This window comes from Emydura macquarii, unplaced genomic scaffold, assembly GCF_026122565.2.
Source record: "Emydura macquarii macquarii isolate MOO-44397 ecotype Brisbane River unplaced genomic scaffold, CSIRO-AGI_Emac_v2 contig_1477, whole genome shotgun sequence".
NCBI classification, from domain to species: domain Eukaryota; kingdom Metazoa; phylum Chordata; order Testudines; family Chelidae; genus Emydura; species Emydura macquarii.
The window spans coordinates 25,992,080-26,004,155 of NW_027131614.1; the positions used below are offsets into that span (position 1 = coordinate 25,992,080).

General features: G+C 38.5%; 1 protein-coding gene across 1 annotated transcript in view; it reads right to left on the reverse strand.

The window, feature by feature from the left end:
- Positions 1-1,677: 1,677 nt before the first annotated feature.
- ASXL3 (ASXL transcriptional regulator 3) overlaps positions 1,678-12,076 on the reverse strand; it is a 141,788-nt gene continuing 131,389 nt past the window's right edge. Inside the window, exon 13 of the mRNA XM_067553821.1 lies at positions 1,678-10,527. Coding sequence (XP_067409922.1) covers positions 6,889-10,527 — 3,639 coding nt within the window. The 3' untranslated portion in view covers positions 1,678-6,888. The remainder of the gene's footprint in view (positions 10,528-12,076) is intronic.

Here is a 12,076-nt window from a genome sequence, read left to right on the forward strand (position 1 = left end):
CTGAACTATTTAATCTTAACATAGGGGAAGAGATTGATGGAGAGAGGAGAGAAAACTAGTAAGGAAAAAAGAGCACTCTACCTGCCTAGACAGACAAGATTTCTCCTATCTCCATCTGCTGGTAGTACTGATATCCTCTCTCTGGACAGACACAGACCAATGTTGAAAAATCTGGACAAACATTAATCTGTACTGCACTGTAGACTCATAGACTTAAGGTCAGAAGGGACCATCATGATCATTTAGTCTGACCTCCTGCACTTTGCAGATCATAGAACCTCACCCACCCACTCCTGTAATAGACCCATAACCTCTGGCTGAATTACTGAAATCCTCAAATCAGGACTTAAAGACTCCAAATTACAGAGAATCTACCATTTACACTAGTTTAAACCTGCAAGTGACCTGTGTCCCATGCTGCAGAGGAAGGTAACCCCCACCCCCAGGGTTTTCCAGGAATATTAAACTGCACTGCTGATATTTTTAAAGTCAAAAATTTTCCTTCTCTCCCCCTTCCCCACCACTCAATATGGCAGATAGTTTAGGCCCATTGTCCTTTATTTTAAAATGATCAACGACCCATAATTTATTTTAAACTCAAACAAAATAATCCCCTGGTTAAAGCATAGGACCAGGAAGCAGAAAATGTGTTTTTTTTTCCCCACAGTTCTGCTGCAGACTTCCTGTGTGACCTTTGGCCATTTCATTTCTTTCAGATTCAATTTCCCGAATTGTAAAACTGTATTCCAACTGTAAAAGTGAGGCTAACTCAAGGGATTGGTGTGAAGTTTAATTTAATGAAACACTGAGTGGGATGCTCAGACAGAAGATACTCCAGAAACACAAAATATTATAAAATGTTATTTTAAAAAGTTTAAATAAAACTTTGCAGAAAGGCATTTTACAAGGTTTTTAAAATTAACATAGGTGCAACAGTAAACAGGTAGCTCTTAAACGTGTAAAAATTCTGATGTGAATTCCTCACCTAAAGAGTTAAGATAAAAGCTACTACAGCCTATGGCTGAACAATTATTATTAAATAAAACAAGGCTGGCCTTTGGCTTTGTAAGACCCTGTCAGGGACTCCAGGTAGACTTAGATAACCTGGCAAAGCACAACTGGAGGTGGGTGAGTTTGTCAGGTGGGTGGGGGAATCACAGTAACTGTCATTAGATTATGAACTATTTAGGACAGGCACTGTTTTTTCATTGTTTGTTTTGTGCCTAGCACAATGTTGCCCCGATCCATGACTGGGATCCTGAAGTTGTACCACAAGTCTAATAATAATAATAATGGAAAGGTGCAGCAAGCGATTGAGGATTCAGGCAGTGTTTGTCTTAGCATTTTTGAGTGAGCCTGTGAAAATATTACTTGCTGTTCACCATCTTACCCCTCAACCCTAACAACTGGCTTATGTTTGCAAAGCTCTCTTTGCAAGGAAACAGTTCTTGAAATGTTTTGTTTTTAATGTAATGACTTTCTCTACTCTTATTTCTAGCTCCTAGGGATCTAGCAGGTTTTATAAGCAAACTCTCGTTTCATCATCAGGGAACACGTTTGAACTAGAAGCCTGGAATCAAAGGGCCACTAGGATATTAACTTTTAACTTCTTTGTTGGTGGGGAGGGGGGGGGGGGGTAAAGAAGGGAATGACTCACAGGAGGATGGAGAGTTCATCTGTGCTGGATGGGGTTACTGATAGTCAGGTTCCCAAAAATACATGGCACATATCTAGGGGTTGCACTGGAAGACAATGCAGCTAATCTGTTCTTTAAGTCTTCTACTTAAAACGCAATATAATATCACCCAGTTTTATTTTCATTATGTCAGTATGGTCATAGCTATGCTATATCAGATGCTGCTCAGTCTTAATCATACAATAAATGGTCATCAAGTTCAAAAAGTATAGATTTTCTGCTTCTGTTTCTCCTTCACTGACTGGAATGTTCAATGAACTAGCACAGACAGAATACTCCACCTAATGCACTGAACATAAAAGAAAAACATATGACAAATATATTTTATTTCTTTATTTTTTCCAGAATATTTTAATATTGAAGCCCAAGTTGTTATTTTCAGGGGACCAGGGAGGGGAAAAAGGGGAAGGAGAAGAGAGAAAATATGGAGACAGCTCAATTTATTTAATTTATCGTTTTGTGAGTGGTCACTTTTGTAGGCGACAAATGTTTTGTTTTGTTTTTTTTAAATAAGAAATGAACAGCACCATTAAAGAAAGCAGGATCCCTGAATTCTAAAGAAAACACTGTCTTTAAAACAAATTGTTAAAATGCTTCTTGCACTCAGTCACATTTAGTCAGGTAACAAAGCAAGCTTAACAGTAATAAATTGTAGCAACCCCACAGAAATCAACTACTCCCCCTTCCGAGGATTCAGAGAATAATTTCTGAGCTTGTCCTGTGGGAATAATGTTTTCTTTGGTAGAGGACTGAAGGAGGGTTTTTTACTTCTCCATATGCTGATGAAAAAAAAAAATCTATGCATTGTAGGCATTTCCCCCTTACATCTGTATTTCTCATGCATGTTAAGTATGGGTTGATTTCACATTGCTGTTACACTCCAGGAGTAATACTGCCCTAAAAAGGCATTGAATGGCTAATGTCAAACAGATGTAAACATTCAAAATACTGACAAATAAAAAAATAAAAAAACCACAAAAAACCCTGTACTGAAATAGTGAATTGAGTTAGGTTTCTGTAAAGCAGAAGAAATATTTTACAACAGTACAAGAGAATTATGGCAACAAAGTAAAGCACTTTTCTTGTAACATTCATGAACAGTACAAATACGACAAAGTTATTCTACAGACTAAATTATTCTGTAACTATCAAATATAGTACAAAGCGAAATATTATGTGCTATAAAAGAAGCAGCTCCTTTAAATTAGACTAAAAATGTTTTTGTTGGTTTTACAGTGACAAAAGCATGATGACTGAAGACAACAGGATTTTTAGATTCAGAAACATTTAGCTACACAGGTCCATGATTATCCACACTGAATATTATTTTTTGCTTCCTCCAATGTTCTACAGAAACACAGATAAAAAACTGCTGTGTTGCAGTCACAAAACTGTAGTCATTCAGTGTTTAAAGCAGGGCCATTCACATGTCAGCTAAAATAATCCCTTCAAGATGACATTTCTGAGCTTTTGAGTATTCATCCTGGTACTTCACCACACCTTGGTGAAACTGCTAAACCAGAGGCTACAATAACTATTATGAAATTGTGCGTTTGTAAGGGAAAGGGAGATGCAGCATACGATAATTTTACTTCAGAAACTGCATTACGAAGCACCATATGCATCAGTTTATAAACTGTGCAAGGAATTTCAGGGCCCTGAAAAGATCTGAACATCCTGTAGCTTACCCTAACAACACAAACCACCCTCATCAAGAAAAGAGAGAGAATTTTGCTTTATGGCTCAACCTTATTTTTAAGTTAACTAATTTCATGTGCTAAACCTCAGTAGGTAAACAGAATGCTGATATGGAGTGCCCAGTTCACCATTTTTTTTTAACATTATTTCAACTAAGGGAATAGGAAATTTCTTCTTGGAAAATTAGTTCTGCACAGGAACACACAAACATACACACTACAAATGCCCTAATGTTAACTACATACATCAGGAATATGCAGATTTTTAAAAAAAGGAAGGAAGGAGCACAAGAATCTTTCTCCCTCTCTCCCAAAAGTGCTGCAACTAAGGAAAAAACTTTGGATATTTTCCAAAAATGCACGTGTGTAAATAAATTATTCCTTCTGGAAGGATGGACGGACACATACACACATACACAGGCATCTTCTTAAGTAATGCTTCCCCTCACTACTCTTCAGTGCATAAACCTTAAATGCTCAACAGTGCAAACTGCACGATCACTAGAAACCAGAGTGACACAGGGATTGAAATCTGGACAAAATTAGGCAAAACAGGAGTAATCCAAAATTCACTTCTATTTTTAGGTATATTCTCATTTAAATTAAGATCATGGGTAAATTTTTCAAAAGCATCTGTATGATTTGGGAGCATAAGCGCCATTTTCAAATAGAAAGTCAATGAGACTCAGGTGCCTAAATCACTTAGGTGTTTTTGGAATTTTACCCTATGACTATAAATCACTAACACCAATCATAAGATGTTTCTAAATAGTGGGTCAAATTCATTCCTAATGCAACTCCCCTGATGTCAAATAGAAGTCAATGTAATGGCACCATGAAGGGGTTTGGTCAATTGTGTTAAATTATTTAGCATCATTTTGTCCAAAGTAGTTTTATATAACATTTTATCTTATCTTAAATATGCAAACTGCAGCCATGGTACAAAGATACCACTATGACACGAATTAATGTTATATCATATTATTCAGACCCTTATCCGTCATTCAAAATGAAATGTTTTTGGATGCTGTGTTTTCTTTCAATACTGTGTCAGTCACTGGTAGAATGTATTTCAAATTACAAGTAGAAACAGATACTGATACATGTATAGTGGACAGAAGTAAAGACTCCCAGAGGGTTCATATAAACACAGGTTATCATGATACTAAGAACTGGCCACTCTGTTTATTTAAGAGAATAAAATATTGTATACCTATACCATGTGTAAATACAATAGGATATAATTCCAATACAGAAGGCTCCTCAGACATAGTTTGGTATGCATGAATACAATCTACTCGTTTATCCATGTGACCATCATAGCTCCCATTTGGGTAGCTATTAGCATACCACTGGAAATTACTTTTCAAGTGTTTACTTTTGGTTTGTTTTTCATTCTACAGAAAGGTTTGAAAAAGTGGAAAATCTGTCGATTTTCACCTTTCATAAAGGAGCGCTTTTGTATACAGAAAATATATACTGTATCAAAACAATTTTGTTAATGTAATTAGCAATGGTTTTTGTATCACATGGTGTCAGAAATTAATATTTAGATGTCACTACTACAGTAAAATAGAACTCTAGTTGCACCACAGAACTTATAGCAGGAATGTACTTCCTACAGTGTTCCAGCTCATTTTTAAGACAATCAAAAGGAACAGTATATTTTATGTTTGTAAAAATGGTCCCACAAGAAAATAAATGTGTTTCCCATATACAGTAGAACCTTGCTAATATGCACTGATGCCAGAGAGACTGATTACAAACTACAGAATTATGAATAAGTAAGCAAGAAAAGATCATAAACAAATATAATGGACCATATAATGTACTTTTTCATTTCACAGTTTTACTGTTCATGTTAACACTTCAAAATGTACTAGTAAATGTGTAGTTATATGTTTTGTATAAATACTAAAAATCTAAGCAATATGAGACCCCACAACTCACTGCTTTTCCACCTTTCATTGAGAACTAGAGAGAGAATGTCAGTTTCTTGTGCATATGGTAAGGTTTGTATGCATTAGTGAGGTTCTACTGCAATGGTAAAATTATGTTGTTCGCTATGCTCATATTTGATTGGGTGGTCACAGCATATGTCAGCATATGGGGTACTCATACTGCACATTTTGTATTCTTGAATCTGGAGTAAAAAAATGGCAAGATATTTTCCTCTCCCCAACAGCTGCATGTGCTTTATCCTTTTATAATATTTTCCTTTTAGGTGGATAGGGCCCCAAAATTACTATTGTTGTCCTCTGATGTTATGGTGGCTAATGCATCTGGAATGCAGCTGTAGTCCTCAACATAAATACAGTACTTGATAAATACTGAAGATTATTTAAAAGATGCAGTATCCCTTTAAAAAAAAACCACCTCTTTACTCCCAGGTCTCCAAAAGATACTATAAAGTGGTCTGAAACCTTTAAGAAAAAAGGTAGTGTTAAGTTATTTTTGAAAATAAGTTTTTTTAAAAGTCAAAACTCTGAAACATATTTAAATAGATAGTAAATCACATAGGAGGGAAAATAACTGATTTTCTACTATTCAGTTCAACACACAATAAGAATCTCTCCTCAATCATTAATTATACCTTAGAATTACTCTTAGGCCATGGAAATACTATTAAAATCCAAAACCTGTTTGTTACATAGATATGACCCATATATATGTGTTTGGGATAGATAGCTCAATAGGTGTACAAGGGAGGAGAGGGAAAAAGAGAGGGTGCTCAGCTCTTTGGAGAAGTAGTTACTTTCTCTATACTCCAGTAAAGCCAAGAAGATTCTAGACATGGTTCAGCTCATCAACATTTACAAATCTAACTCTCATCAACAAGAACAGCCGACAATTAAAATCTTACCTCCATAATGCTTTGTGTAGGAGTGAGCAAACTCCTCTAATTAAATTTGTCTAAAGTCTTTCTCTCTTTTGCTAGGTTGACTGTCTATAAGTTAGTCATGGATGGAAAAGGTGGGTTCAAGAAAGCAATCATCGTTAGAAAAATTGCAAGGCAATTTAGTAGCTATGATGGCTTATTTGTAACAGAACACCAAGCTACTTTACACAAAGTAGTCTTTTTTCAATTTGTTAGTCATCTTGTTATTTCTGCACTTGCAGTACACCAGCAGTTAGAAATCATGAGAATACCACAAGCCTGTTATTCTTAACCTGGAGGGTATGTTATGTGTATCAGTGGGGAAATAGTGTGCTGCACTTTGTGCAAATAAATAGAAGCTAGGAATGACATTTTAAAACCTTTTCTTTTAGACAGCAAGAAAGCTCATAGAAGCTTAGTAACAAGTTTGTTATTTTTTTAAAAAGAAATTCTAAGGGTTTCTTCTTCTTTCCAGGGAATGTCATGCCAGCAGAAATAACTAAATTCTGAAACAAAGCATCACCAGTAAAAAAAATGGCCTAAAATGTTACAATTTCTCCACTTCTTTTTTCCGTTTGCCCATGCTGACAAGGGATACTGCATCTTTGACTCAGTTTCTACCGTACAACCAAACAAGCGACACACAGTTTTGAAGGGCCTATGCAGTCATCATGGCAGAAGGCCCCACAGCCTTTGCACACTATCATCGCTTTGAGCCTGCAAGAGCATTTCAGTTCCAGTTCATCTGCATTGCTGCTGTCAGCAAATTTCTGAACTGGAATCTGAACGTTCTGATTGGACAGGCCTGTGGCAGTATTTGAGCCACTTCCCAAAATTCCAATAGATTTTTCAATCGCAGATGCTGCCCTTTTGAAGCTTGTGCTACCAAAGTGTATAGTTGGATAATTTCCACAGAGCTGCTGCTGCTGTGGGTGCTGTGTTTGTATTTTCTGAGCAGCTAATTGGGTAAAAGGCTTCTGTGGCTCAGAAAGTAAATAGGAAGAGAAATCTGCATTTTTTAATGCAAATGCTTTTAACTGTTCTTTTACTTCATTCTGATCATAGGAAGCTTGTTTTATGCCCAGTTCACAGCTGCTGCTTAAGCCTTCCTCAAAAGAAATAGGTTCAGATTTTATATTGCTACAGATGCTTGCTGGCTGAGGCCAACTGAGTCTTTTAGTGGTTTCCATAGTAACTGTCGGTTGTTTTTGATCAGATGGGACTTCTGCATTAGGAATAGGGGGAGGAGGAGGATGCACTAATGTTTTATTCTGTAGAGTTTGTGAGGCATTGGCAATGTCATCACCTTCCTTCATTTGAATATTAGAGGAAAAAACACTTCCTAGCCTCAGCTGGTGAGCTGCCGTAGAAACACTGACCTCTCCCAAACCCTTCTGTTCCAGGTGCCTACTGAAAGCAAATGCATTGCAGCCAGATGGGACTTTTGAAGTAGTTTGCAACAAAGCTGCCGTAGGAATGGGGCCTCTTGCAGCCATGGACATTTGGTAAAAATGCTGTCTGTGTGAGGTACTAGCTTCTGCATGAAAGCTGCCATTTTTGTCAACGTGAAATAAGTTCTGTTGGAAACTGCATGAAGGCAGTGGCCTCTTCTGCTGCTTGATCTCTGGACTGTGAGCAATTCTGTTCTGAACTGCATGTTTGCTTAGCCATTCTTGTTTAAATGGCTGACCATGCCCGAGTTGATTCGTGTTGGAACTGATTACACAAGGAGCCACTTTAGCATCTGTGTCCATTGACAGCTTCCCAGGCTCACATTTCATTTGCGTGTGCTCCCCCACAGTCCTAGCCATCCTCTTTTTTGGATGGTTTTCACGCTTTCTAATCTGCAGTGCGGCTATGCTGCCCGGTGTAAATCCTTTACCATCTGGACTGCGTGAGCTGGAAGGATTTTCAACCATACTTCTCTCAGATGCAGATGTTTTACACAACGAGGTATTTTGCAAAGGCAAGGGAAGCCTGTTAATTTCTAGTTTGGCTCCTGATCTGGGCTGTGGAAGCACTTTTTCCAAAGGCAGGTTGCCTTGCAGTAACTGTGTCACTAGAGGATTGTTGGCCTCGACTGATGACAAACGACAGCTAGAGCTTCCAGCACTTGTAACTCTTTTTAGGGTTTCTGTTGTCAATGACAGAGAGTCCTCCATGGAATCTGTAACAGATGTCTTGGAGGTCTGTGTTGGCTGTGCACTTGTGGCTATTTCAGCAGCCTGGCTAGGTATTTCTGGTGCTGTAAAATCTTCAGTGTCCATCCTAAAGCACTTGTCAGATTCGTTAGTTTCTGATTTAACAGGAACAGCGATGCTTGTCATAAGACTCCTTGACTGCAACTCTGACATTTGTGTGTAACTTGAAGGTTCAGTTTTGACATTTTTTAAACAGTTTTGCTCTGTATATTCTTTATGCTTATTTGGGTTAAGATGGTTGACCACTGGCTGGTCTGTATGCATTGCCTCTTCATCATGCCAGCAAATTCTGTTATTAGTGTTATACTGATTGACACAGGCAGCATCTGCTTCACTTTTAAAGGCCGAAGGACCTCGTAACTGCTCCACAAAACCTTGATTGGCAGCAACAACCTCAATTAATTTATCTTGAGGAGTAAGAGGCACTTCTTGAAGACTTGTACAAGCTGCCTGCAAGTGTTTGCCCTCTTGCTTTGCTGCAGCAGTTAAAAAGCTGGAACTGTGCTCAAGACTCTCGTTACTGACTATTTCAGGCCTGCTTATTACAGACACCTGAGGACGTGCTATGTTTTGTAAGGCAGCTTCTGCCCTCACAAGTCTGCCCTGCAGATCTATGCTGTTTTCTGCATTTTCAATCGAAGCAGCCAGTGACAAACTGGAATTTAATGTCGTCGTGTGGTCAACAATGACTTTACAAGGGATAGACCTGTTCATGGCTGTTTGTGTAAAGTTCACTGGCTGAGATTTACCAGACAGATCAATTCGGTTTCGTGGTCCAGAACTTATTTCTAAGTTGTCAGCACTTAATTTAGTAGTGTTGTCATAAGAACTTATTGTCACCATATTACCAGTAAACATTGAAATGGGTGGCCTGGCAACCGAGTCTACCACTGCAGCTGCATCACTACAGCTTAAAGCTGCTCTAACAGTAGTATTAATGGAAACAGTACTTTGTTCATTGCACCCAGTTATGGCTATCTTATCAGAAGAAAATCTAGTAGCAGTCCTCACTGGGGGAATCAGTACAGAACTACCCGGGAGATGATTTGACAAATTACTTGCAATGGACGAAGTTGGCATAGTGGTATATTGACTGGAGACTGCATTATTCGCACTGCTACTTGATATTGGCAACCTATTCTCATCAATGGAATTTGATAAGACTGTACTGTCTATTGAGGCTGGAACAATAGTGTTATCAATACATTTTGATACAAGGGCTATGCATGGAGTATCAGCCCCTTGGGTGGATTTGAGCACGTTTACATTACAAGCCGAAATCGTTGTGTTTGTACTGTCAACAGACATTAAAACAGAGGATTTATCAACCGAACTTGCAAAGGGAAGTTCCTGAATTGCTCCCGACATAGCAGTGCTGCAAATAGACACCGGGACTGAATTTTTATTATAAAGCAGTGGCACACTGTTATTTTCAGTGGAGGTAGATGAGATAATTTTCTCACACAAACGTGGCACAGGTATATTTTCATCAGAACTGTGCACAGATATGTCCGTAGCAGTTTCTGGTAATGCAGCTGTGTTAAGTGACTGCTGCAATAAATTGTTAGTCTCACGGAGGTGAGAAGACTTGTTGCTAGGAGACCTGCAGTTAGGATTAACTATAATGACACCAGTAGAAACTTCAATCTTTGTTTCAGCAGAAGTCAAGGTCTCTAAGGATGACGGACTTTCCTTTAAACTGAGCTGTGACTTTGCTTCTTTACTGGTCTGGAGTAAGTGGGCTCTGGCTTGATGCTTTGCAAATAGTTTGGCCTTTGTTTGCTCCTTGATGTGTGCCAGCGTTCTTGTCTTCCCACCTTCGCAGGGACTCCCCATTGCTCCAGAGACTATGCTTGCAGCTGCTGCCACAGCAGCTGCGGCAGCAGCCTCTCTCTGGGCTCTGGCTTGCTGAGCTCTTGCCTTGATATCTGCAAGAGTTCTAGCCCCAGTATTCCTCCCGCCGCTGACTGATGTACTCGGAGAAGCCCTAGGTTCTGGTTTCGAAACAGGTTGACTTTTGATAATAAATGGTGGTCCAATTTTTGAAAGTTGAATCTAAAAGAAGAAAAAGAGAACAATTTTAATGAGATATCACGCATCTTACATTTCTCTGCAGTCACTTAAAAGGCTCAGAGCATAATAATAAAGTGAAAGAGAGGTCAGACGAGATGATCAGGTGGTCCCTTCTGGCCTTGAACTCTATGATTAGAATTACCATGCAGTGTAGTTACACAGAAAAATGCTAAAAGTTAACGATATTCATTTTACTATTTTATTATCCTCTAACAGAAGTAATGAATACCTGAATTAGCCTCCATAGACCTACCCTTTTGTTGAGAGGGAAAGTTGATTGAATGTGATACAATATAATGGTTATCTGATATAATCGATCCACCTTCCTAATCTATATTGTATTTAGATGGAGATCAACAGGTCCAGTGCAATGGGACTGGAAAAAGGGCTTCCTAGTTAACACCTGTTGCAAGTGTTTGAAAAATAATCATCATATAGTGTTTTTGCTTCTCACTCCACAGCACTCAGGCACTGCTAACTGCTTACCTTGCCCGTGTTACACCGACATTTCCTGTAATAGCAAATACAACCAATAAACTTTTCCTCTAGCTAGGAGGATTCTGTAATTCATACCATACGAAAGATCAATTACTGAAAGTGCCTTAAAAGGGTAAATCACAAAGATGTCTCTTTCCCTCCTGAGCACCCTAATTTTAGGACACCTACTGTCGTACCTTTCTGGTGCATCACCTCTCACTATTGTGTATTGAGAACCAAGACCCCAATCTTGAAAATATTTAAGCAATGTTTAATGTACGCACATGAATGATCTCACTGAAATCAATGGGATTATTCATATTATACGGAAAGATGAGCACATGCATAGGTGTTTCCAGGATTGGGACCTGAGAGTCATCAGGTCACATCCAAAACAAGCTCCAGCAAGAGTCAGTGGAATGCACTTCTATTAAACACCTCAAGCCAGGAAAAATAGCATTGTGACCTCTTAAAATGGACACATTTCTCAGCTGCCCAGGTTAGTGGGGCCTCATTGATCAGCATGGTGACTTTCTTTTGGAGAGTAAAAGAGAGATGGGCTACGTAACATTTGTAGGAAATGCTGCCTTGTGATAAACATGAGTTTCAGGAAATGAAAGCTACAAAAGAGTCCTAATGACTTGGGACGTAAGAAGGGTTATTCTTACAAGGAAAGGTAGCTGTTACTAGTGGTACTACCTTACAGAACTAAATACTAATCAAATAAAAATACGTATTAACATGATTTTCCTAAATATTTTTCAGAAATGCCTGCTGCTGTGTTTCAGTATCTCCCTTCAATGTTTGTGGGGCTGTCTCTATTGGTAGAAGCTGCCATTTTCCCCAGCAGGAGACCAGTTTGATGATGCAGTTTGGGATTGAAAGAATCGGGTTTTCTATTAGAAAGCAGTGAAACTCAAAGTTTCAGTGATGTAGTAATTTAAATATTATACATCTCCACAGAACAGCACAGACAGTGTTAGCGTAACTTTCCCCACACAGTTTTGCCATGGGGTATCAATCCTGACCTGGAGGGAAAGAGTAATTCATTCTA